Source organism: Neofelis nebulosa, chromosome 17 (assembly GCF_028018385.1).
Source record: "Neofelis nebulosa isolate mNeoNeb1 chromosome 17, mNeoNeb1.pri, whole genome shotgun sequence".
Taxonomy (NCBI): Eukaryota; Metazoa; Chordata; class Mammalia; order Carnivora; family Felidae; genus Neofelis; species Neofelis nebulosa.
Window position 1 is genome coordinate 13017313 of NC_080798.1, and position 26933 is coordinate 13044245.

The 26933-nt window shown below is 51.3% G+C and overlaps 1 protein-coding gene across 2 annotated transcripts; it reads left to right on the forward strand.

Annotated features, from left to right (window-relative positions):
* The first annotated feature begins 151 nt into the window (after positions 1–151).
* On the forward strand, positions 152–26652 carry XRCC1 (X-ray repair cross complementing 1). Of its 2 annotated transcripts, XM_058706299.1 has the most exons (17): positions 153–350; positions 701–793; positions 10168–10278; positions 20495–20653; positions 21527–21601; positions 21697–21802; positions 22021–22130; positions 22206–22317; positions 22507–22765; positions 23064–23180; positions 23742–23835; positions 23970–24102; positions 24444–24498; positions 24591–24730; positions 25784–25874; positions 26259–26334; positions 26439–26652. In XM_058706299.1, the coding sequence occupies exons 1-17, from the start codon at positions 300–302 to the stop codon at positions 26550–26552; spliced, it is 1896 nt and encodes a 631-aa protein (XP_058562282.1). In that variant the 5' UTR covers positions 153–299; the 3' UTR covers positions 26553–26652. The 2 variants fall into 2 exon arrangements, with proteins under 2 accessions (XP_058562283.1, XP_058562282.1); XM_058706300.1 differs by lacking the exon at positions 10168–10278 and having other exon boundaries at positions 152–350.
* The last annotated feature ends 281 nt before the right edge of the window (positions 26653–26933 follow it).

Consider the following 26933-nt stretch of genomic DNA (forward strand, 5'->3'; position numbering starts at 1 on the left):
TTGCCAGGCGCCCAGAAAGCAAGGAGTAAACGTCACCGGGAGGAGGGGCTAGAGAGTGGTGAGGCCGGGGAGAGGCGGGCTTAGAGGAAAGCCGGTTGCTAGGGGACTAAGCGCCTCGTTCCCGAGAGGCGCGACTGGGCTTGCGCAGTATTTACGCGAGCGCCGGCGCGCCGCGGTTTGAAAGGCCCGAGCCCTGTGCGCTTGCGCACTTTAGCCCGCGCAGGAGCACCTCGTCTTCGCTTCCCCCCAAACTCGGACTTCTTTCATCCTTCGCGCCTGGCGAAGCCCAAGACGTTGACATGCCGGAGATCCGTCTCCGCCATGTGGTGTCCTGCAGTAGCCAGGACTCGGTGAGGAACTGACATGGGGGGAGGCTGGAAGATGTAAGGGAATCCCTGCCGGGGGCAGTGCGAGAACTTTGGGAGTGTAAAAGGGAACTTCACGGAAGTCCACGGCGGGTCAAGGGGAAATTCCAGGAGGCTATAAGGGAACTCTGGCAGAGGTGTGGAATGGGGGAACTTGCGGAGAGGACAGGAGGAAGTGGGGAGCTTCCAGGGGAAAATGTTATACGGGACTCAAGCAGAGTGTGGTGGGATTAACGGGGATTTTAAATCTGGGGGATAGCAGAGGGCTCTGGAGAGCTGGGGACCGAGCTCTCATCCCTGTACCCTTACTTTCCTTTTTCTACTCTTCTCTGTAGACCCACTGTGCAGAAAACCTTCTCAAGGCGGACACTTACCGAAAATGGCGGGCAGCCAAGGCAGGCGAGAAGACCATCTCTGTGGTGCTCCAGGTGATCCTGCCCTCCCCCTGTCTCCTTCCTAGTAGGAGTCTGGAGACTCAGGGTCCAGACACTACTCTTCAGTCAACTGGCAGTGGGTTAAGCCTTCTGGACTTCAGCTTCCCTACCTGGAAAATGGGCAGTGTGATGGCTGTGCCCCTTAGCAGAGAACAAAGGTGGTCCAAGGACTAGGCCTAGGGTGACTATAGGAATCACTGTGTGCCCTGGGTAGGTTGCTTCTGCTTTCTGAGCCTCAGTTTCCTCACCTGGAACAGAGTGAATTGTTTTCATGTATCTTGCCTTCTGAAGTCCTTGGGCTCCAGGTTGCAAGGTGTTCTGGAAGATCATGTAAGCCAATCAACCCCATTTTAGAGATGGGAAAACTGAAGCACAGGGAGGGGAGGAGTGCAATGGCCGGTCTAAGCACCATTTCTGGAATGCTTGCCAGGTTCTTCTGAGTGCTTTTGTACGTGCTCTCACCCAACCTTCAGCCCAGGCTCTGAAGTTGGAGGGAGGCACAGAGGAAAAAGGGTGGTTTGACCCCAGGTGGTGACAGAATTCTAAACGGGCTAGTGGAAGGAGAGGGCTGAGTGTGTTTGAAGCATCTGCTCTGTGCTGGATCCTGGGCTGGGTGTTTTACCTGCGTGATCTCACAGGGGCCATTAGCACCATCAATAAATAGCTTGCTAAGACTCGAACCCAAGTGGGCACTCTGAGCCACCTTGTCACACTTGCTATGTGTTCATATGCTGGCTTTCTTGATTTTGCCCATATTCCTTCTTAATGGAGGGGTGTTTGGGGAGGGATGTTGGGGAGCAAGGATTTTGTGATTGTGTTGGACATATTCTCAGTCTCTCTCTTGCCCGGTGGTTCCAAAAAAGTTTTGGGTCACAGACCCTTTTAAGAATTAGAGAGAAGCTGAGGATTCTCTTCCCAGGAAAAGTAAGACTCTAAGACTTTCTGATTTTAGTTGAAACATCTAAGTGTCTAACATAGTAATAATAATAATGAGAGCTAATATGTATTCAACATTACAACTGCCAGTTACTGTTCTGAACTCCACACATGGCTTAAGTCATTGAATCCATAAAAACCCCATGACCTAGAGTCTGTTATTACCTCCATTTTACAGATGAGGAAACTGAGGCCCAGGGAGGTTATGCCACTGGCCTAGAGCCAATGCTTTAAACTGAGAGAGGTACAGGTTGCTCACGATCTAGTCTTGGGACCTGGATTCAAGTCCCCAGCTCTCCCTCTTACTCATTCTGTGACCTCAGGCAAATGTTTGCCTTTCTCTGAACATCTTTTCTCATCTGTCCATTGGGAATAATGAGATCTAAGCCCAGGGTTATTGTGAAAACTCGGTGACATAATGTCTGCACAAGTGCTCCATCAACATGTAGATGTTTGTGTAAAGGGAGGGATTCATGTTTTTATTACTGGGTGACGATTCTGCTGGGCCCTCTGAGGATCAGGTGACCCCAGGAGAATCACATTCCAGTCTATACCCCAGTTGCAGTGGGAGCAGAGAGACAAGAGGCAGAAGAGACACGACGTGGGGAGGGGCCAGAGCAAAGCACAGGATTCTCTGGTCCAGGAGACAGGGAGGTATTGCAGCTGTCACCAAAATGGGAAACCCAGAGAAGGGGCAGCTTGGGAACCTGTAGGTGGAATGTCTGGTGTGCTGGGACTTTGGGACATCCAAGGGGAGGTACTCAGGAGACACTTAGGAATCGGAACTGGACCTGGAGACAGAGGTGTGGAAGTTGTCAGCACAGGGGCAGGACCTATAGACTCAGGAGTGAATGGATTCTTTTTTTTTTTAAGTTTATTTTGAGAGAGAGGGAGCGGGGGAGGGGCCGAGAGAATCCCAAGCCGGCTCCGCACTGTCAGCATCGGGCTGCCACTGGCAGTGTGGAGCCCGACACAGGGCTCAATCTCACAAAACCGTGAGATCGTGACCCGAGCTGAAATTAAGAGTCAGATGCCCAATCGACTGAGCCACCCAGGCTCCCCAGGAGTGAATGGATTCTTGTGTTCATTCATTCATTGAGTAATTTTTTATGAAGCACCTCCTGTAGGCCAAGCACTGTTTTAGGTCCTGGGGACAGGACAAGACACAAATATGTCAGTCCTGTGGAGCTGTCATGTTAGTAGGAAAAGTGACCTAATTTTTCTAACATGTCAGATGGTGGAAGAAAATTCACCCATCAAGAGGAACGGAGAATGCTGCAGCTGGGGGAGGAGGCAGTGGCAGGAGGTTTTTATTTTAATAGGGATCCAGGAGGGCCTCCCTGAGAGGGTGACATTGAGCAGAGTGAGCTATAAATATCCAGGGAGGAAACACAGACTGTGAGGCGGCCTGGCGCCTGGCATGCGGGAGGAGCCGCAGGGGGGCTGGTGTGGGTGCAGTGGATTTAGCCTGGTGGGGGGGGGGGCAGGTGGGACATGAGCTAACGGGGTGGGGGTGGAGGGCCCCCAACACACCGAAGGCCTGAAAGCCACCGTTAAGTACTTCAGCTTTTACTCTGGACGAGACAGGAGCCACTGAAGGGCTCTGAGCAGAGGAGGAACAGAGTCGGACTTAGGTTCCCACAGAACCCTGGTGTCCGTGTTGAGAATTAAAGCACGGGGGGCGAGTACAGGAGCAAGCTGCACAGCACCAGCCACGTTAGAGACACTTCGGGAAATCTGACCGCATTCGGCGACTGCCAGGATGCAGGGCGACTCCAGATTCATGGTAACTTTGGGTCTTTTCAAGCAAGTGAAAAAGGCAGAACTTTCTGGACACCGATGCCCGTAGACTGATCTGTGGCACGTTCTTCTCCCCTGTTTTTCTTCCTCCAAACAATATGATGCAACATCTGGATATTGCCACACAGGGTTCAACCCTCTGCTCGTGACGGCCACACACACCTTTTTTGTTTGCGGCAGCTGAAGGAGGCTCCATGGATAACTTGCTCCTGGGAGGGGAGTTCCAACTTCTTGGCTAACCTAGCTCCTGGGCCGGAGGGGATGGCTGGGACCAGGTCCAGATTGCTCCGGCGCCCCACTGACATGCGCTCTTTGAGAGAAATGCTCAACAGGGGCGCCTGGGGCTCAACAGGGGCGCCGGTTAAGTGTCAGACTTCGCTCAGGTCATGATCTCACGGTTTTTGCGAGTTCGAGCCCCGCGTCGGGCTCTGTGCTGACGGCTCAGAGCCTGGAGCCTGCTTTGGAGTCTGTGTCTCCCTCTCTCTCCCCCCCTCCCCCGACTCACACTCTGTCTCTCTCTCTCTGTCAAAAGTAAATAAACATTAAAACAAAACCAGAGAGATGCTCAACAACAGGGTGGCACACGTTTGGATTTTGTTGCTCAGTGGTTTTCCAACCACTCAGTTGGCCCCCATGGTGTTTCAAATTGGTTTTTATTTGTGTGACATGTACAGCAAAGCACATGGTTCAGTGAACCCTCACACACGACAACCTAGGTGCTCCCCCCCCCACATGGGTAACAGAACGTGCGCAGCCCCCCATCGGCCCCTGTGCTCCTTCCTGTCACCGCCCCCCACAGGGTAACCACCATCCCTGACTTTGAACCGCACAGATTCATGTGGCCTGGTTTGGGATTTTACATAGATGGAAGCACGCAGTATAGACGTCTGTGTCTGGCTGCTGTCACTCAGCATCCTGTTTGTTACTTTGATCCCTGTGGGTGGGTGTAGCCGTGGATGGTTCGTCCTCATTTCTGTATGGTGCTCCATGGTTGGTGATAACCCTTGGACTTTTATTTCTTTTAAAAATTTTTTTCATTTATTTATTTTTGAGAGACACAGCCCAAGTGTGAGTGGGGAAGGGGCAGAGAGAGAGGGAGACACAGAAGCCGAAGCAGGCTCCAGGCTCCGAGCTGTCAGCACAGAGCCCGACCCGGGGCTCGAACTCACAAACCGCGAGATCATGACCTGAGCCGAAGTCGGACGCTTAACCTTTGAGCCACCCAGGAGGTCCCGTCCATTGCCCTTTTATGAGCTGAACTTTTTGAATGAGTATCATGTGTATACAGTGTGAAATTTAAAGGGCACAAAAGGGTTTACACCCCCCTCTCCTTGCTTCCACCCCCTCCCACTCTGTCCACCGGCAACCACTGTTAGGAGTTTCTCACGTGGCCCTCCTGGGTCACTGTGTACATACAAGCACATTAATATCCACCTCTTCCACCAAGTGCCTAGTATGGACACTATTATCCCCCATGCTTTCTTTCAAATGACAATGTATTTTGGAGACCTGCTGGCACTGGGCAAAGTTCTACCTTATTCCTTTAATTTTTTTTTTAATGTTTATTTTTGAGACAGAGAGAGAGAGACAGAGCATGAGCAGGGAAGGGGCAGAGAAAGAGGGAGACACAGAATCTGAAGCAGGCTCCAGGCTCTGAGCTGTCAGCCCAGAGCCCGACTCGGGGCTAGAACCCAGGAACCTAGGGATCATGACCTGAGCCAAAGTCGGATGCTTAACCCACGGAACCACCAGGTGCCTCTACCTTATTCCTTTAAATGGTGCATAACACTACCTTTCTTGGACATGGAACCGGTTTGTTTGATTGTTTTGTTTTGTTTTGTTTTGTTTTTGCGAGGGAACAGGGAGGGGCAGAGGGAGAGAGAGAGAATCTTAAGCAGGCCTCGTGCTCAACATGGAGGCCGATGCGGGGCTTGATCCCATGACCTGCGATCATGACCTGAGCTGAAATCAAGAGTCAGGTGCTCAACCCGCTGAGCCACCCAGGCGCCCTGGAATATTTTTTTTTTTTTTTTTTAACACAGTGTCTCTCAGGAACTCTGTGAACCTTCCCAGCTGCATTTGTTTTACTGTCATGAGTTAGGTCTTCTTCCTGAGAAAGGTGCACATGAACCTGGCCGCAGAGGACAGACAGTTAATGCTTAAGCCCTTCCCCTAACCACTGACCCTGAACAGTCTTTTTTTTTTTTTTTTTGAGATAAAATCCATGTAACATGAAATTCACCATTTAATCATTTCCAGTATACAGTTCAGTGGTTTCGGCATATTGACAGCATCCTGCCATCACTGCCATTAATTGAGAAGATTTTCAGTGCTCACAAGAAACCCCATAACCGTTCCATATTTACTCCCAATTCCCCTCTCTCCAAGCTGCCCCCAGCAACCGCTGGCCTACGTTTTGTCTCTGTAGATTTCCGGACATTTCACATAAATAGGATCACATGCTATGGCCTTTGTGTCCGGTTTCTTTCACTGAACCACGTTTTTGAGGTTCCTCCATGTCGCGTGCATCATTACTCCCGTGTCTTTCTACAAGAACACTGTTCCATTACGTGGACATACCCTACAATGTACGTCCATTCAGAAATTGATGGGCATTTGGGTTGTCTCCACGTGTAAACACTAGGGTCTGGAATTCTTTATCAAAAAGAAATACTGGACGCCTGGGTGGCTCGGTCGGTTAAGCATCCGACTTCAGCTCAGGTCGTGATCTCAAGGTTCATGAGTTTGAGCCCCATCTGGGACTCCGTACTGACAGCTCAGGGCCTGGAGCCTGCTTTGGTCTGTGTGTGTGTGTGTGTCTCTGCCCTTCCCCTTGTGCTCTCTCTCAAAAATAAATATTTTTAGAAAAAGAAGACATACGGGGGAGTACGTGTGCATGTTTAAAGTAGAGGTAGTTGATGTATGCAACTAACATCATTCATTCAGGATATAGATAGGGGCTTGTGCTTTGTCGTGTGGGAGAGGTAAAGATGTTGAGTTTTTACCTCAAGGGTTAAAATAGGGGAGTTGAGAAGGAGTGTTGGTTTACAGTCAGGCAGGTGGGTTCCAAATTTCTTTCCTAGTTATTAGCTGCATGTGACGTGAGCTATTTATTTGACCTCTGACCTTTAGTTCCCCCATCTGTAAGACTGGGATAGTAACAGACCCTTCCTTCTAAGGTGGCTGTGAGGAGTGATGGCTGGCCCAGGGAGAGCTTAGCTAGCCGTGATAGACAGAATAATGGCCCCAGAAAGATTTCCCATCCTGATCCCTGGGACCCGTGAATATGTCAGTGAACACGGCAAAGGGGACTTTATAGATCTGATCAAGTTAGGGATCTTGAGATGGTGAGATTGGCTTGGATTTATTTGAGGGGCAAGGAGACCCAATATCATCACAAGGGTCCTTATAAGGGCAAGAGCGGGGCAGGAGAGCCAGAGAACGAGATGTAGAGATAGAAACAGAGGTTGGCGTGATGCTGTTGCTGGCTTCGAGGGTGGAGGAGGGGCCACAAGCTGAGGGATGCATGTGGCTTCTAGAAGCTGGAAATAAGGCAAGGAAACCGATTCTCCCGTAGAACCTTCGGAAGGAACGCAGCCCCGCTGACATCTGGATTTCAGCCCACGTAAGACCAAATTTCAGACTTCTGACCTCCAGATCTGTAAGAGGTATTGCTTTCTGCCAGTAAGTTTGTGGTAATTTGTTACAGCAGCAGCAGGAGACTAATACACCGAGCCCCTGGCACGCAGTGAGAATCTGAAAGTGTTGGCCATGATGACCCCTTTGTGACAGATGGGGACACTGAGGCAAATGCCTCACCAAAGCCACCTGGTCAGGAAGGGCAGAGCCCGAGTTACGATTCAGGGGGCATCTGTTCCTTCAGCAGGTGGTTAGTAGGGGCTTCCCGTCCATCTGTCCATCTGTCCACCAGGCGTGTATCGAGGTAACAGTAGCAGCTGATATTTATGGAGCACTTGCTCTGTGGCAGGCACTGTTCAAGGGGCTTTGTGTGTGTTCCTCACTGGAACCTTCACACGACTCTGAGTTAGAAGTTGCTACCGTCCCCATTTCACAGGTTAAGAAACTGAGGCACAAGGGGTGAAATGAAACTATTTGCTCCGGGCTCACACAGCACTAAGTAAGCCGAGCTGGGAAGGGCCAGACCCTGTCCTCTGTGTTCAGGACGCAGTGGGGGGTGGCTTAGGTCTCGTGTCTGCCCTCATGGAGCTTGAAAGTCTGGTGGGGGGAAACAGATGGGCGACAAATGGAACTAAAAAGTGTAGTTACGTACATAATATTGAGTGGGGATACTGAAGAAAAATAAAGCAGGGTTAAGGGTAGAGCATAGCACCTGGTTAGGAGGTGAGGGGCCAGCCTACTTAGGTTGGCCTGAAGAGGTGACATCTAAGCAGAGACCTGAATGACGGAAAGAGCCGGCCGTGGGAAGGTTTGAGGGGAGAGAGGTCCGGGCAGGGGGCGTGGCAGGTGCAAAGGCCCCGCGGTGGGAAGGAGCTGGCCTCTTCTTGGCACAGAAGGAAGGCCCGCGTGGCCGGAGGAGAGCCACCCGGTGTGGCAGGAGGCTGAGAAGTCAGACTAGGACTTCCTGGGCAGCGCCACACAGTGTCCCAGGACTCAGAGCTGGAAAGGCAAGAGGCCAGCTTGGCTCAGCCTTAGGAAGCCCCTTCCCGCAGCACCGCCTCTTTCTCCGACACACCTGTGATGTGGTGGAGGCGCACGTGTGGGACGCCAGCCAGCCCGCCTGGGCTCCAGGCCCCGCTCGCCACTCGCCAGCTGTGTGACCTGGGGGGCGGTACGTAACCGCTTCCTGCCTCCGTTTGCTCACGTGTTAAATGGAGATAATAATAGCCCCTGCCTGGCAGAGCCGTTGTGAGGAGAGAAGACAGACACATGCGTGACGTGTCTGGTGCAACGTGAGCACTTAGATGTTTGCTGCCAGTGTTACTGTGGTTGTTATTCTGAGTCATCTCAGCCGCCTTCATTCAGGAGGAGGGTTATTATGACGGCCCGCCCATCCCCCACAAAAGGAAACTGCCGCTCAGAGAGGTTGCGCGTCACCCAGGGTTGCACAGCTTAGAAAAGGCAGGGCTGGATTTGCACCCAGGCTTGCCTCCCCCAAGGCCAGGCTCCTTCCTCCCATGTAGTGATGTCCCTATTTCTAGCAGTGTGTAGGTGAAGTCTGGGCGACCTCCTGACTGGGGGTGATAGAGCCGACTAGAGCGTCAGACGATCCTGGGGGTGGTGGCCTAGGTACCTTTGAGTGTTGTTAATAATTTGTCACTCTAGGAGCCAAATAAAGGAGCCCCAAACTGGAAACTGGAAAGAAGACTTGCTTCAGCCGTTCCTAACTGCCTCCCACCCCCACATGGCTTTGTGTGCTTTAACTGTCAGCGGGGAATAGCGGAACGTTTGCAGGAAGCCCTCCTACGGGTAGCTCTTTTCTTCTTTCAGCACATAATTAAATTGTCGAGCGTTGACTAATAATGCCTCCTGATTGACAAGGGTAGAGCGCCTACTACCTGCTGTGCAGTGTGGCCTTAGTCTTCATGTGTATAACCTTGGGTCTGGTGATTATCCCCATTTTACAGATGAGCAAACCGAGGCTCCAAGAGGTTGGTTATATGACAAGGTCGTATAGCTAGTGTGTGGCAGAGCTGGGATGCAAACCCAGGAGTCAGTGGTGAGCAAAACCACACTGGGCTCCTACCCTGAGGGAGCATCCATGGAGTCCTGTGTGACTGGGGGTAAGAGTGACACACGTGCCATTTGTGTGCATGATTAAAAAGAAAAAAATTTTAGGGGTGCCTGGGTGGCTCGGTCGGTTAAGCGTCCAGCTTCGGCCCAGGTCATGGTCTCGCAGTTCGTGAGTTCGAGCCCCGCGTCGGGCTCTGTGCTGACAGATCGGAGCCTGGAGCCTGCTTCGGATTCTGTGTCTCCCTCTCTCTGCCCCTTCCCCACTTGAACACACACACGCACGCACACACACACACACACACACACACACACACACGTGCTCTCTCTCTCTCTCTCTCTCTCTCTCAAAGATAAACATTAAAAAATATTTTAAAAATAAAATAGAAATTGTTTAGTTTGAGAGAGAGAGGGAGCATGAGTGGGGGAGGGGCAGAGAGAATGGGAGATAGAAAATCCCAAGCAGGCTCCACGCTGCCAGCGCAGGGCCCGATGTGGGGCTCGAACTCACAAAACCATGACATCATGACCTGAGCCGAAGCCAAGAGTCAGATGTTTAATCCACTGAACCACCCAGGCGCCCTGTGCGTGTGACTATTCGAATGACATTGTAACTCTGGCAGGTGCTACCAAGGAGGGCTCCGTGGTGGCATGTTATACACCGATCTGGCAGAGTCTGGAGGAGTTGGGGGAACAATTATAGGGGCTTATGCCTTCATTCAGTGAATATTTTCTGAACTCCGACCCTGGGCCATGCCCTGTGCCGCGTGCTGGGGACACGGTGGCCCCACTCACCCTGGCCTCCGCAGTGTCACAGAGTTGACATTGCAAGGAGCCCAGAACGGGGTCGTCCCTCTCCCGAAGTGCCACAGTGAGCCCAGAGGCAGAGCAGGCACTGACGGCGGGCTCTCCCCCTCCCACAGCTGGAGAAGGAGGAACAGATACACAGCGTGGACATCGGCAATGACGGCTCGGCCTTCGTGGAGGTGCTGGTGGGCAGCTCGGCCGGAGGGGCTGGGGAGCAAGACTACGAGGTAAGCAGGGCCTTGAGATGGGCCCCACGCTGTTCCTTGCCCCAAGCGCCCCTGTCACTGCTCCGCCCCCCCGTCCAGGTGGAGATGAGTCACACTGCCCTCCGCCTCTGGAGGAGCAGACCCAGGTGATCCACTGCACACCCGCACAGACACCCAAGTGTGCATCGGGTTGGTGTGAACAGCCAGAGACGCTGGTTTGTTCTAAGAGGCCATCGCTGCTTGAGAGCAGAACTGCTTTTCTCTGGTCCCAGAGGTTCTCACAGATGTCCTGGCAAACTGAGATTCCGCGCTGTTTGGGATGCCTCTGTTAGTCACTTTATACGCGCAAATGTTTACAAGAAGGAATGCCTTTTGCTCTATTACAAGTATTTTAAGAGTTGGCACGATCCTTTTGTTACTGGTTGAATTCATTAGCGCTGGGCTGGGGAGATCATAGTTAGCCAGCTGGCTAATTCACAGAATGTCTTGGGGAAGAAATAAACCTACTTGAAAAAGCAAGTTTATAATTGTAAGTAAACAAACCAGTTTTCTACAAGGTGAGGATTTTTCTTACAGTGACTAACGGTTTTTAATTGAAGTATATTTTGCATCCGATAAAATGCACAGATCTTTTTTTTTTTAATGTTTATTTTTGAGAGAGAGAGAGAGAGAGAGAAAAGGAGAGCACACATGAGCGAGGGAGGAGCAGAGGGAGAGGGAGACACAGAATCAGAAGCGGACTCCAGGATCTGAGCTGTCCGCACAGAGTCCAACGCGGGGCTCGAACTCACAAACCGTGAGATCACAACCTGAGCTGAAGTTGGATGCTTAACCGACTGAGCCACCCAGGTGCCCCTAAAATGCACACATCTTAATGTACAGGTCAATGAGTTTTGACAGCTGTGTACATCTGTGTAACTGGCCCCAAATGAGGACACAGGGCAACAGCCCTGGGAGGTCCCTCACACCCCTTTGCATTCACTCCCCAAACCCACACCCTCACCAGCTCAGGCAGCCTCTGGTCTCTTCTCTGTCACAACGGGCTAGCTTTGCCTGTCCCAGAATTTCCTACAAATGGAATTTCACAGTTTGTACTCTTTTCTCGTGGCTGGCCTTTTTCTCTCATCGTCCCGTTTTTTGAGATTCTTCCCTATGGCATGTCAGCTAAGTAGTGTTCACCGTAGGCAGAGACCATGATTTCTTCCTCCATTCTCTTGTTGATGGGCATCTGGGCTGTGGCCACTTTTTGACTATTGAGAATAAAGCTGCCGTGAACATTTTCGTACAAGCCTCTGCATGGTGATCTCTTTAGGGTAAATACCCAAGAGTGGGATTGCGTGGTCTTGGGTAGATGTAGGTTTTAACCTTCTTGTCATCGCCAGTTTTCCAAGGTGGTTGTACCATTTTATATTCCCTTCAGCAGTAGATGAGCGAGTTCTAGTTCCTCCACACCCTTACCTATAGTGATGTTGCCAGAGTTAATTTGTTAAATTTCAGCCATTCATATGGCAGGTGGTGGTACTTTAATATGGACTTAATTTGTATTTTCCTGGCAAGTAATGACATCGTATAACCCTTCGTGTACTTTTTAGCCCTTCATTTATCTTATTCTGTGTAGTGTCCATTCAAGTCTTTTGCTTGTTTTTTGTCGGGCTGTCTTGCTGTCATGGATGTTAATGATGGGTTTGTTTATTTTTTTCTTTTTTTTTTTTTTCAGATACGTATGTTGCAGACTCCCCCCTTCTCATTATCTTTAAATTTCTTGTATTAAAGTATAATTAACATACAGTGTTATATCGGTTTCAGGTGTGCAGTGTAATGATTCAGCAATTCTGTACATCACTCAGTGCTCATCATGATCGTTATCTAACAGTGCCTTTTGATGAGCAGAAGCTGATGAAGTCCAGTCGATCAAGGTTTTTTGTTCTTTTTTCTTTTTTTTTTTTTTTTTTACTGCATAGTGCCTTTTGTGTCCTATAAAAAACATTCACCTGTCCCAAAGTAATGATGATAGTCATTAATTTCTCATCGCTGCGACAACAAATGACCACAAACTCGGTGGCTTAAAACCGTAACACAGACTTACTGTCTCACAGTTCTAGGCGTCAGAAGTCCAAAATCAGGTTCAGGGGACTGAACTCTTGGTGTTAGCAGGACGGCTCCTTCTGAAGGCTCTAGGGGAGAATCCATTTCCTTACCTACTACAGCTTCTAGAAGCCACATGCGTATCTGTTTCTTGGCCTGTGGCCCCTTCCATCTTCAAAGGTAGCAACCACAATACTGTAATATGTTTCCATCCTCACTTTGACTCTGACTCTCCGGCCTTGCCCTTTATTTATTTTTTTTTTAATTTTTTTTTTTTAACGCTTATTTATTTATTTATTTATTTATTTTTATTATTTTTTTTAATTTTTTATTTTTGGGACAGAGAGAGACAGAGCATGAACGGGGGAGGGGCAGAGAGAGAGGGAGACACAGAATCGGAAACAGGCTCCAGGCTCCGAGCCATCAGCCCAGAGCCTGACGCGGGGCTCAAACTCACGGACCGCGAGATCGTGACCTGACTGAAGTCGGACGCTTAACCGACTGCGCCACCCAGGCGCCCCTATTTATTTATTTTTGAGAGAGGAAGAGAGAACACAAGCAGGGAGGGGCAGAGAGAGGGAGACACAGAATCTGAAGCAGGCTCCAGGCTCTGAGCTGTTAACGTAGAGCCTGACGTGGGGCTCAAACCCACGAACTGACGTTGGGTGCTTAACCCACTGAGCCCCAACCCAGGTGCCCCTCGCCCTTTCTTATAAAGACCCTTGTGAAGACGCTGGGCCCACCTGGATAACCCAGGCTTATCTCACCATCTCAGGGTACTTAATCACATCCGCAAAGTCCCTTTTGCCGTATCCACAGGTGCCAGAGATCAGCACATGGGCCTCTTTGGGGCGCTGTTTTTCTGCCTACTGCCATCTTCTGTGTTTTCTTCTAGAAGCTTTATAATTTTAGATTTTATGTTTATTTATTTGTTTGTTTTATTTTGAGAGAGAGATAAAGAGCTAGAGGGGAAGGGGCAGAGACAAAGGGAGAGACAGAATCCCAAGCAGGCTCTGCGCTATGAGTGCAGAGCCTGATGCAGGGCTCGAACTCATGAACCGTGAGCGGAAGTCAAGAGTTGGATGCTCAACTGATTAAGCCAGCCAGGGCTCCCTAGGTTTTCCATTTAGATCTCTGATCCATCTCAAATGAATTTTTTTTATATTGTATGAAGTAGAGGACAAGGTCCTTTTTTCCTTTTTTTTTTTTTTTTTTATGTTTGTTGAAAATACTAAAAAAAAAAAAAAGATTTTCCAGGCACCCATCCTTGGGTCAGCCCATTCCTCTGTCTCTGGAGTGTACTGTCACTTTTTGCTAAAAAAAACAAAAACAAAAAACTTTGCTGCTTTAACTCTAAAGATTAAAGGAGAGGAAAAAAAAAAAAAGATTTTCCTGGGGCACCTGGCTGACTCTGTCAGTGGAGCGTGTGACTCTTGATCTCAGTTGTGAGTTTGAGCCCCACGTTGGGTGTAGAGATTACTTAGAAATAAAATCTTTAGGGGCATCTGGGTGGTTTAGTCAGTTAAGCTTCGGAGTTTTTGATCTCGGCTCAGGTCACGATCTCACCATTTGGAGTCTGAGCCCCACATCGGGCTCTGCACTGACAGCATGGAACCTGCTTGGGATTCTGTATCTCCCTCTCTCTGCTTCTGCCTCCCTCTTTCACCCTCTGGGTCTCTCAAAATAAATGAACTCCAATAAATAAATAAAGTAAAATCTTTAAAAAAAAGGATTTTTCTTTTCCTACTGAATTGTTTTGGCTCTTTTATTGAAAATTAATTGATCATAGATATGTAGGTTTATTTCTGTACTCTCTATTCTGTTTTATTGATATGTATGTTTATCTTTAGGCCAGTACCCCACTGTCTTCATGATAAATATTGAAATCAGATTGTGTTGGACTTCCAACTTTGGTTTTCAAGAGTCCCTTGATTATTCTAGATCTTTAACATTTATTTCCATGTACATTATTAAACGAGCTTGTCAGTAAGTTTATTTCTGACTTAGAGAAAACTTACAAAAGTAGTACAAAGGATTCCCTTACAATCTTCACTCAGATTTCTCAAATGTTAACACATATGTACGTATTTTTTACTGAACTGAAAGTCATTTGCCCATGTTATTCCTTAACCTGCCATGATATTCTCTTAACCTCAGTACATTTATTAACGGTAGGAAATTAATGTTGATCTAGTCCTCTGCCATCTGATCTCAGACCTTATTCAGATTTTCTTCGTTATCCCGGTAACGATCTTAATAGCAGAAGAAAATTCAGGATCATGCATTGCATTGATTTGTCGTGTCTGCTTGGTTTCGTTTCCCTGGGAGCGGTGCTTGTGACTTTCTTGGTATTTTATGCCGTTGACATTTTGGAAGAGTAGAGGTCAGTGACTTTGTAAAATACTACTCATTGTACAGAATGTGTGACGTTTCTTCATGACGAAATTTAGGTCATACAGCTTTGGCCTGAACACCACAGAGAGGATGTTGCGCTCTCAGGGCGTCGGATCACAGAGCACACGCTGTTGAGCTGCTCTAACACTGATGGTGTTAACTTGGGTCATTTTATTAAGGACCAGGTTTGGCCACTGTGAAATTATTGTCTTGCCCTTTGGAAATGAATAAGTATCGTTTAGGGAGATACTTTGAGGCTGTATAAATACCTTGTTTCTGCACAAACGTGTAGTCACGAGTTTTCGCATCTGTTACTGGTTCTTGCCTAATTATCGCTGCTGTTTGAATTATATTCTAAAAAAAAATTTTTTTTTAACGTTTATTTATTTTTGAGACAGAGAGAGACAGAGCATGAACGGGGGAGGGTCAGAGAGAGGGAGACACAGAATCTGAAACAGGCTCCAGGCTCTGAGCCGTCAGCCCAGAGCCTGACGCGGGGCTCGAACTCACGGACCGTGAGATCGTGACCTGAGCTGAAGTCGGACGCTTAACCGACTGAGCCACCCAGGCGCCCCCTGAATTATATTTCTTTAAAAAATGTCATTTCCCAGTTGTTGATAGTATAATAACAACACAGTTGATATTTGTGTATCGACCTTGTATCTTGTGACCTTGCTAAATTGAGTTACTAATTCTTTTTTTTTTTTTTTAACGTTTATTTATTTTTGAGACAGGGAGAGACAGAGCATGAACAGGGGAGGGTGAGAGAGAGGGAGACACAGAATATGAAGCAGGCTCCAGGCTCTGAGCTGTCAGCACAGAGCCCGACGCGGAGTTAGAACTCACGGACCGCAAGATCATGACCTGAGCCGAAGTCGGCCGCCTAACCTACTGAGCCACCCAGGCGCCCCATTGAGTTACTAATTCTTGTAGGAGAATCCTATGGAATTTGTGTAGATCCCTGGGGATTTTTTTTTTTTTTTTAACAAAGATAGTGACACTGTATGTGAATAAAGATAGCTTTCTTTCTAACATTTGCGCTTTTGTTTTTCTTTTTCTCATTTTCTCACCCTGGCTAGTATCTCTAGTACAATGTCAAATAGAGCTGGTGAGGGCACACATCCTTGTGTTGCCCCTGATCGTACAGGGAAAGTGTTGAGTCTTTACCACGAAATACGATGTCTGCTGGAGATTTGGCTTACCCATGTCCATTGTCAAGTTGAGGACGTTCTTTTCCAGACCTGCTTTCATGAGAGCTTTTTCGTGCACATGTGTGGACTTTAATCAAGCACTTTTTCTGATCTGTGAGGTACATTTTCACAAACGAGGGTGTCCTTTAGCAAACATTCTCGTTCTCAAGGTTATATTCAGTTGTAAAAAGGTAAACTGAAGCACGTTGAATTTTGGCCAGTTTATTTGAGCAAACCATGCAAATGGGGGCCCAAACTGAAAATGATTAGGAGTGCTGTGTGGGCAGGCTAGGGCAGAGTTTTTTGTTGTTGTTGTTGTTGTTTATAATTAAGCTAGCTCCTGCTGCCACAACTTTTTTTTTTTTTTAATGTTTATTTATTTTTGAGAGACAGAGAGCAAGCAGGGGAGGGGCAGAGAGAGGGAGACACAGAATCCGAAGCAGGCTCCGGGCTCTGAGCCGTCAGCACAGAGCCCGACACGGGGCTCGAACTCACCGACCGCGAGATCATGTCCTGAGCTGAAGTCGGACGCTTTACCGACTGAGCCACCCGGGCGCCCCAAGCAGAGGTTTTTGTATAGAAGATGCCAAAGCAAACCGAAGAAATGACTTAACTGGCTATAGCTTTAAACGGTTGCCTCGTTTGGAAAAATCTAGTTACTTGGTAGCTGGTAGAATAGTTGTTCTTGAATTTCATTCTCTCAGACTTGAGAAATTGAGTCCGCTGTTTATGATTCGTCGTGTATGCGTTTAATTCTCTGACTCTGGCTTAGGTTTGGGTTTACTCACAGAGGCTCCCTCATCACTAGAGTCACCCAGTCTAAAACCCCCGCTTGGTAACTGTTTGAACAAAGTCAGCAGTCCTTGGAACTATTAAGAAAAGTTCTCTGTTCTTCTTGGCGTAGAGATTTGGATCAACACTCTATTTATAACGATGACAACTGAGGAAGTGTGTTTTTAGCTAAAATTCTATTGTATCTGTGTAGGTGAATGTCTATTATTCGCCCTCTATCTAGCAAGATGAAATGGCTACTCGGGGCTTTATCTTTTCAAAGTCTGAAAATGCCTATGCCCAAGAGTAACTCCTAACCAGGACTGAATTAAAGACTCCAGGACTTGTGATGTTTGGCTTCCACCCAGAGACCAAGTAGGGCTGGAAGAGTCAAGGAAGAAAAGGAAATTCAAGGGCAGAGCAGGGCTGGTCCACTTTGGCGTCGCCTGTCCAAATCAGGTGTAAGGCCCCGACTCTCATGACCGATACCACTTTCTACAAAATCAATGTGTTCTTTTCTTCCCTCTCCAAATTCTACGAGGGAGATACATAAGCTTTCGAGGTTAAAACAGTCTAGAGAATAAAGGCTTAACCCCAGAGCCTCAAACACAGTGTTGGATAATAAAACAGTCTGGACAGCTAGAGGTGTTTTCTCCTTACAGTGAATGGGAGGAGCCTGTATTGAGGAAATGAACCTCCGAGTGTGGACCACAGCTGCCCACCACAGTCTGCCTTGCCCCTTCACCGTAGTTACTCGATGGTAAATTCAGCTCCCCCGTCAGCTCAAAATCGGGCCCTTTGCTAAACAAGTCAAGGCCAGGGAGATGGCTTTCCTTCTGTATAACCGGCCTTGTCTTTGTTGTTTCCTTTTCATAATCAGAGCTGAGCACAAAGAGACCGATAGATTCCATGCTTTCCTCAGCGAAAGGCTTTGTTTTCTGATTTCACAAATCTCACGGCATGTCCGTGAGAAGACACTAAGTGAAACAGAATATACCCACCTCAAATTGGATCACTGTGTAAGAAAATTTATCGTCTCTTGAGGAGGGGAGTGCAGCATTAGGCAGACCCACAGTTGATCTGGCAGCCGGGAGGTGGAGGGGGCTCGGTTGGCACCTGTTGTTTCTTTTGGACTTGCCTGCGGGATTACAAAATGATTGCTGCTGCTCCATCCATCACGTAGTAGCACCCAAAGCAGGAAGTGGAGGAAGCAGAATGGCAGAAATTCAGTGGCTCTCTTCCGTCCTGTTTCTCCGTGTTGAGGAAAGAAGATCTCTCCTAGCAGCCCCCAGCACCCTTCCTCTTACCATCCCATTGGCCGACTGGGTCATGTGCCTGTCCCCAAGCAGCCATTGGCAGAGGGAATTGGATTGCTTGGACCAATCCTGGTTCACCCCTTAGTGTTGCGCACACAGCTCTCCCACTCTTTTTCAAAACTGCCTGGAACGTTTGATTCTCTTTTGTCCCTTCATCACGCTGTCATGATGGAGCTCCCTTTGTTTCTTTAAACTATTAAATATATTTTCTTTGTGGCGCCTGCATGCCTCAGCTGGTTAAGCGTCTGACTCTTGGTTTCGGCTCAGGTCATGATCTCACAATCTCATGAGTTCAAACCCCAAGTCCGGCTCTGTGCTGGCAGCACGGAGCCTGCTTGGGATTCTCTCTCTCCCTCTCTGCCCCTCCCCAACTCACATTTGTCTCTGTCTCTCTCAAAATAAATAAACTTAAAAAAATTAAAAATATATGTATATATACTTTCTTTTATATTGTGCGTTTGATCATTTCAGTGTATGCAGCCTTTGTGAGTCTGAGTCTGTACTTTGTGGTTTCTGTTGCTTGTTTCCACGTGCCTCACAGCAGTGTGTGTGTGTGTGTGTGTGTGTGTGTGTGTGTGTAACTGTTAACTTCTGTACTCTGAGAAGGCATCTGTGGGAAATCTCTGAGGACTGGTTTGAAGTACATTCCTCCAAAGAGGATTTGCCATGGTGTCAGGTGACCCTGTCTGTGTACGTGGGACCACTCAGAGCCTTCAGCTTGGGTTTTTCCATGCAGATAGCTAATATGAATCTTTTATTCCCAATGCTCGAGAGCACAGACTTGTGCTTAGGAATCCTCCAGAGAAACTGTTCATCTTTTCTCTGCTGTCCTCCAGAGCTAAGGCCTCCCACTGAGTCACTCCACAAGGCACATTTTCCCCTAATTTGTTCATGGAGGGTATTGCCCTTTGAGGGGACTCAGCTCTGTGTGATTTGGTGGTGGTAGTCTCTGAGCTACTCTTCTTCCTGGCTTGGAGCCCAGGCTTTGTCCTCTGTCCCCCTTCTGCCCCTGCCACCCATTAACATTAAATTCTCAGGGCGCCCGGGTGGCTCAGATGAGTGTTGGACTTTTGATTTCAGCTCAGATCATGATCTCACGGTTTGTGGAGCCGAGCCCCATGTCGGGCTCTGCACTGACGGTGCGGAGCCTGCTTGGGATTCTCTCCCTCTGTCTCTGCCCCTTCCCCGCTCTTGCTCACTCTCTCCCCAAATAAACATTAAAAAAAAAAACCAATTAAATTCCCTGGCACCCAGAGTCAGCACTTGGGCAGACACCAGCCTCAATGCCACCGGCCCTATCAGTCAGGGTCCTGCCAAGAGACTCAGAGTCACCAGTTATTTTAACAGAATTTAACAAAGAATTAGCAACTAGGTATTGAACCAGAGAGGCAGGAAGAGTAAGGTGTGGTGAGGTAATGCAGGGAGCAGCTACCTCCCCTAGGGCTGGGGGACCGGAATGACAAGGTTGGAATTACTGAAACTTAGACGCTTAGAAGCTTCGAAGTGGGGTTCCCCAGAGCTGAAACTCGGACCCTGAGGGGCGGGCGCTGGAAACCCTGGGAGAGGCTGCGGGATGCCGGTTCTGCAGGTGTTAAGAAGCTGAAACCAGATTCATCTGCTGCCCTGGGGAGGGGCAGCTGCAGAAGCAGGAGCACCCGAGGGGTGACACTCACGGGAGCTGCTAGAAGGAGGGAGCTCGTCCCTCCACCCACCTCCCTCCTCTTGCCTCTCAGCGCCTCTCTCTCTCTCTCTCTCTCTGTCTCTCTGTCTCTCTAGCTCCCCCTGTTGGCAGTGCCCTAGAAGGAGCGGCAGGAGAAGCAGAAATGTCCCAGAGCGAATCACTTAATAACTGGTGCAGCTCCCCTACCCCCATTGGATTCTGCTCTCTCCTTTTTTTAAATGTTTGTTTGTTTGTTTGTTTGTTTGTTTGTTTAGAGAGAGAGCGAGAGCCCGAGCAGGGGAAAGGCAGAGAGAGACAGAGAGACAGAGACAGAGACAGAGAGAACCCCACAAACCGTGAGATGGTGACCTGAGCCAAAATCAAGGGTTGAACGCTTAACTGACAGAGCCATCCAGGCGCCTCACTTCTCTCTCATTTCTGGCCGCTGATCATTCCTCTGCCTTTCCATTGACTCCGCCGTGCATTTCCAAAAGGTGTTTGAATATTAGGCCAGTCGTTGTGATTATTCTGTGCTGGGGGTTCCTTAGGTGGTGTAGCTGGCTCTATGGCCGGATATAGAAGACTCTATGAAAGAATTTAGAGGAGGTTCATTCAGACTTGGCAGTGGAGGGCTCTCACTGGAGCCTGTGTCAGGGAGGAAGTGACTGGAAGCCCAGAAGCAAGGGAAGGGACAGACGTTGAGGTGCAGGCTAGATCTGGCCTCCCTAGCCCCTACTTGGGCCCCTGTTCTTTTTCCAGCCACTAGGAGGTGTCACTGAAATCAGCCAGCCCTAGTTCTCCTTCGATGTTCCTTCTTCCAGGTCCTGCTGGTCACTTCGTCTTTCATGTCCCCTTCTGAGAGCCGCAGTGGCTCAAACCCGAACCGCGTTCGCATTTTTGGGCCTGACAAGTTGGTCCGGGCAGCAGCTGAGAAGCGCTGGGACCGCGTCAAAATCGTTTGCAGCCAGCCCTACAGCAAGGTACCTGGGGTGGGAGCTGAGGGTGCAGGGTCCTCGGTCCTGGGCAAGGAGAGGGGCGAGGGGCCAACACTGAGTCCCAGAGGACTCAGCTGGGAGGACGGGGCATCTGGTCTCCCTGGGGGATTATGAGGCGGCTGGGTCCCGGAGGTTTCTGAAGTGGGTTTGCGATCCTTCTCACAGGTGAGGCTTCATTTCCTAGAGGATGTCTGAGAAAGGCAGGCTGCAGGACTTCAGGGGAGGAGAAGAGGGGCTGCTGACTTGTTAGAGGGGTAGTCTAATAGTTACCATCATGGGATCCGGGGTCTGACGCTGGGCCCACCACTTCTTAGCTGTGTGACCTTAGGCAAGTGACTTAACCTTTCTGGCCTCAGTTTCCTGATCCTAATAGGGTTGCTGTGGATTAGGGATGCTAAGCTGTGCCACCAAAGAGACTCAAGTATATCATGACACCACACAGTAGAGGTAGACTTCTTACCCACGGACCTGTCTTTGGGAGTGTCTGGCCGGTCATCCAGGCTCCCCTAGCCGGTAGAGCGGGAAAGAGCCTGGAGCAGTTCTGTGCTCCCGAAGCGGTGCACAGTGCTCCCTCCCATTCTGTAGTCAGGAATTTGAGCGTGTGGGAGAGGATTCGCTTGGACACCGGCAGCCTTTGTCACTCGCTTTGAGGCTGACGGAGCCGATGCACGTAAAGGGCTTGTCGCCGCACCTGGCCCAGAGTTAGGGCTCACTGCCAGCTTGATGCTGTATTGTCGCCATTGTCCTCTGGGCACCTCCCTAGACATGTGTGTCCATAGGAGGGAAAGAGCCAGAAGGGGGTTTCCCCAAGGGGCTCTGCCTTGGCCGCACTTCTTGACTCCCGCCCTCCTTTCCCAGGACTCCCCCTATGGCCTGAGTTTTATACGGTTTCACAGCCCCCCAGACAAAGAGGAGGTGGAGGCCTCACCCCAGGTAAGCTCTCCCCACCACCTCCCGGAGCCCTCTCCCTACCTCTTCACCCCCACCTGCCAACAGCCACTCACCGTACTGACCTTGTGAGACCTTAGAAGGTGACCAAGCTTGGCCAGTTCCGCGTGAAGGAGGAGGATGTGGGTGCTAACTCCCTGAGACCCGGGGCCCTCTTCTTCAGCCGGATCAATAAGACATCCCCCGGTGAGTGTGGAAACGTGAGTCCCCATTGAGTCCAGGGTTGGAGCCTGGACTTGGGTCTGAGGGAGGAGGAGGCTAGAGGCTCCCAGGTCTGAGGGAGGAGGGGGCTGGGGGCCTGGATCACTACCGCGTTACGAGAACAACGCTCTGCCCCACGGGTAGGAGGTGAAGGGTCTTAGGGCCCAGCCCCCTCACCCTGGATCCACTTTCTCCCTCTGTAGCCACAGCCACCGACCCAGCAGGACCCAGCTACGCAGCTGCTACGCTGCAGGCCTCTAGTGCCGCCTCTTCGGCCTCTCCAGTCTCCAGGGCAGTGGGCGGCGCCTCCAAGGTGAGATTATCAGACCCTGGTGGGGTGGAGAAGGAGGGGAGAAGCCACAGGCCTCAACTCATCCCCACCCCTCAGCCTCAGGAGTCCCCCAAAGGGAAGAGAAAATTGGATTTGAACCAAGAAGAAAGGAAGATGCCCGGCAAAGCATCAGCCCAGCCCTCACCACCTGCCCTCAAGAGACCCAAATGTGAGCCCTGGATTCCTTGTTGTCACAGGGGCCTGTGTTCCTGCCTCCTGGGAGAGGAGGGCTGGGGGCCTGGAATCCTGGGGTCTGTGGGAGGAGGGGCCGGGGGCCCTAGACTCCTGGGTCTGCGGGAGGAGGGGCTGGGGTTTAGTCCCAGCAGTACTAAGTGAATCTACTCTTTGGCTTCCCCAGTGCCAGCTCCCACCCGTACCCCAGCCAGCAGCACCCCAGTCCCTGCTTCAGCACGAGGCACAGTGCCAGGGAAGACCCGAGAAGCCACGGAGCCCAGGGGGCCCCGAGCTGGCCCGCAGGAGCTGGGGAAGATCCTTCAAGGTGTGGTGGTGGTGCTGAGTGGCTTCCAGAACCCCTTCCGCTCAGAGCTCCGGGACAAGGCCCTGGAGCTGGGGGCCAAGTATCGGCCAGACTGGACTCCAGACAGCACCCACCTCATGTAGGCCGGCGCCCTCCTCCCCGCCGTGCTCCCCGCCACCCCTCTGTCTCCTCCATCTTACTTTCTGTTTCTTCCTGTCTGCCCGTCTCTGCCTGTGTCTCTTCAGTTCTCTGTATCTTCTGCCTCTTTTCTGATTCCTACATCTGTCCCTTGGTCTCCTAATGTCTTTTTCTGTTTCTCTCATGGCCTTCTCTTTCTCTTTTATTCATGTCTTTCTTCCCCTCTGTCCCCGACCCTCTTTCCCGTTTGCCCCTCAGACCACACCTGGCTGACCACACCTTCCTTCTTCCCCCACCAGCTGTGCCTTTGCCAACACCCCCAAGTACAGCCAGGTCCTAGGCCTTGGAGGCCGCATCGTGCGGAAAGAGTGGGTGCTGGACTGTCACCGAATGCGGCGGCGGCTGCCCTCCCGGAGGTGAGGCCTCGCTGGATTCGTGGCTACATACACGCATGCGCGCGCACACGCCATTCCTGCCCCGCATCCCGTGGCCCGTGCCGGGCAGAGCTGGGGATCTGGAAGGAAATCAGACTGGGGCCTCCGTACGTGGAGAACACAGGGCGGGCTCGCCCAGCGTCAGCAGGCTTCTGAGAGGAGGGGCGGGGGCTGCGAGGCTGTGGAGGAGAGAGGACTTGCCTGGCGTCCCCGAGGGCTCCGTGAAGTCTGCTTCGGGAGCATGAGAAGCATGGCAGGCTGGAGAAACAGCATTCGAAAGGCTCTTGTGCCTGGCACGTAGGCAATGCCGCGTGAGCAGGAGCTGTTAGGGTCCAGCTAGGGGAGCCCCTTTCCTGGAGTGTCAGCCACGTAAGGAACCGTGAATGTGGCCTCAAGGTCTTTGAAACAGGTTCAGCGGGGCCCTTCCAAAGGTGGAAGGTGAGGCATCCTGAGTGCTTCACAAATGCCAGTCCCCGTGGCTTCCTGAGCACCCCTCCGCGAGACAGGATGTGCTGTTTATCTGAGGCCTGATTCCTCCCCTAGGTACCTCATGGCAGGGCCAAGCTCCAGCAGTGAGGATGAAGGGGGCTCTCACGGCGGCAGCAGCGGGGATGAAGCCCCCAAGCTCCCCCATAAGGTCCTATGCCCCCTGTCTTGGTGGGGGAGGTGCGGTGGGAGGAGGACGTGGGTCTGTGGTGGTACCCCAGACTCTCCACTCCTGCCTTCTGTGAGAACACACGCTCACGCCCGTGCTGTCCCCTCCCTCCTCAGCGCCCTCAGACCAAAACCAAGCCCCCTCAGGCAGCAGGACCCAGCTCACCCCAGAGACCCACAACCCCAGAAGAGACCAAACCAGCCTCACCAGGGCCTCGGGAAGATACTGACACTGAGGGGGAACAGTCAGGTCAGAGCCTGAGAGGGGAGGGCCCTGGACTCCTGGGTCTAGGGAGGAGAAGGGGCTGGGGGCCTGGACTCCTGGGTCTGAGGGAGGAGGAGGGGTTGGCGGCCTGGACTCCTGGGTCTGAAGGAGAAGAAAGCTGGAAACCCAGATTCCTATATCTAAGGAAGGTGGGGCTGGATCCCAGACAGTGGATCTGGGGGAGAGGAGGCTGAGGGTCCCAGATAACTGGATCTAGAGGGCCCTTGAGCTTGGGGGTTGGCATGCCTTCATCTGTGCTCGGGCAAAAGACCGGAAGGGAGGATTACCAAGCACGTGCCTTGCATTGACTAAGCTTCCACCTGCAGAAGAACTGGGCAATGGGGCAGAAGATTCTGGGGATACTGAGGATGAGCTGAGAAGGTAAAGCAGGGCTGGGGGTCAGGGTGGCCCCAGGCTCGGGTGGAGGGGATCTGATCTGCACGCTCTTCCCCCACCCCTGTTGGCTCTCTCAGGGTGGCCGAGCAGAGGGAGCAAAAGCAGCCCCCTGACCAGGGGGAGAATGGCGAGGACCCGTATGCAGGATCCACAGATGAGAACACAGACAATGAGGGTCCCCCAGAGTCTCCCGACCTGCCAGTTCCGGAGCTCCCAGGTAGGAAATCCCTCCCTGCCTCCCGAAGTGGGATTGGTCTTTCTCACTTCTCCGCCAGCCCTGGGATCGCTGCTGCTCCCCCTGCTCCTCGTGACTTGTGACTTGCCCCCCCCCGACCTCCTTCCCCCGCAGTTCCTGCCTCTGCTACCTTCTTGTTGCCTTGGGCCCGTTCCCTTCTGCTTGGCATCCTCCCACGACTTCTCTCTCGGTTCCCCCTCCTGACTTCCTGCTGTGACCACCTCCATCATAGCCCAGGGCTTTCCACCCAAGTGCGAACGGCACCTCCCTCACCTGCCCCCCCGGGTTCGGTTCTGTTGGTGTGGGATGTCACCCAGGCACACAGACAATGCGGGCACCGATCTCTGTTGGGACCCGGGTGGTGTTGGCATTGCTGTTTGTCACCCCAACATGAATGCAGGGGGCGCAGGCTGGGGGGCAAAGGTCAGAGCCTCGGCCAGTGGAGAATGGAGGGAGAAGATGGGCAGCCAGCGCCTGAACAGAGGTGAGGGTCGGTGGCCACTGGAAGAGGCCGTTTCCACCCGGTTCCTTGTGGGTGATGGGCACGTAAGTGCTTTGATCCTCCATGGCCCCAGAAGTGGCATCAGCAAATTGATGGTCTGGAAAGTCCTACTAAAATGGAACAAAGGAAAGAGGCATCCAGAAGGTCAGAGCCAGAGAAGGCACTGGCTGAAAAGGGGCGAGGCAGCCAAAGTGAAGAAGTGACAGGCTACAAAGCTTTTAACCGCACGGAGCTAGCTCAGTGCCACCTGCCCATCTGGGATTTACCTCATGTAAGAAACACATTGCAGTAATAGTAATTCGTCTTCCACCATTAAAGAAAAAAAAAAAAAAAAAAGCTCCAGAAAGGTTCTGATGGGCCTGCCCAACTGGGAACCGTCTGTGAGCGACATCTCTGCCAGGGTGTTCACAAACGCCCCTCTCCGTCCACTACACTGGCCTTCCAGTCTTGCCTCCAAGTGTTCTGCGGCTCCTGGCTGGTGCTTTGAAACTCCAGTGGCCTCACACTTGGCTCTCCCACCATCTCCCCTGCAGACTTCTTCCAGGGCAAACACTTCTTTCTGTACGGGGAGTTCCCTGGGGACGAGCGGCGGAAGCTCAGCCGATATGTCACAGCCTTCAATGGGTCAGTCTCCAGGGGGTGGGGGCAAGGGTAGGGAGGGGTTGTGGGAAGGAAAGCGATCGGGCCCGTGGAGGAGGTGAAGGGCTGCAGGGTGGGCACAGGCCCTGCTCGCTCTGCTGGGCATCCCTGGATAGATCGCTTCCCCTCCCTTCCCCTTCTCTAAAATGAGGCTCCCCCGACCTGCCTTCTGAAAGGATTAGCAACAGTGGGAGGCCTCGGTTTTAGGGCTGCGGCCAGGTTGGCACGAGGGAGAACGGAATGGGGTGCCCAGGTAGCCCTTAGGCGATTTAGGTGAGGAGGGAGGGAGGACGGCCTTGGAGAAGAGTTGGGGGCTAAGATGTCCAGAGAGGGGACACCAATCCTCTGCTTCTCTCCTTCTCCCGCCAGGGAACTTGAGGACTATATGAGCGACCGGGTCCAGTTTGTGATCACGGCACAGGAGTGGGACCCCAGTTTTGAGGAGGTGAGTTCCAGCAGGGCAGAGAAAGGGCCACCCAACCCGCCCTTGTGTCCCCTCCATCCCCTCCTCACTCACATGTTCCCATGTGCACCCACTCCACCCTGCAGGCCCTGATGGACAACCCCTCCTTGGTGTTTGTCCGCCCCCGATGGATCTACAGTTGCAACGAGAAGCAGAAGTTACTTCCCCACCAGCTTTATGGGGTGGTGCCCCAGGCCTAAAGTATGAGCCTGCGTGTGTGTGCACGCGTGTACTCAGGCGCACACACACCCATATGCACACACACACAAGATGAGCTTAATAAAGGTGACCTGTTTGGAACAGCTGGCCCTCTGTCTTACTTGGAAGTCTCCCAGAGGCTCCCAGCTTTCTGTCTTATGTTTGGTTTCTCCTTCCCTCTGAGGGCCAGGTGTCTTGGCCACCTTGAGACTCCTGTCCTGGGGTCCTGGAGAGAATGAGTAGCTCTCCATCAGGGGATTGGTCGGGAAGAAGCTCTTTGTTACTTCTCCCTGGCCGTTTACCCCTATGGTGGCAGGGAATTGAAGTTCTGAACCTCTGAGCCCATTCCTGGGTCTTGTTTGTCCCTCGTGGGTCCTGGGCTG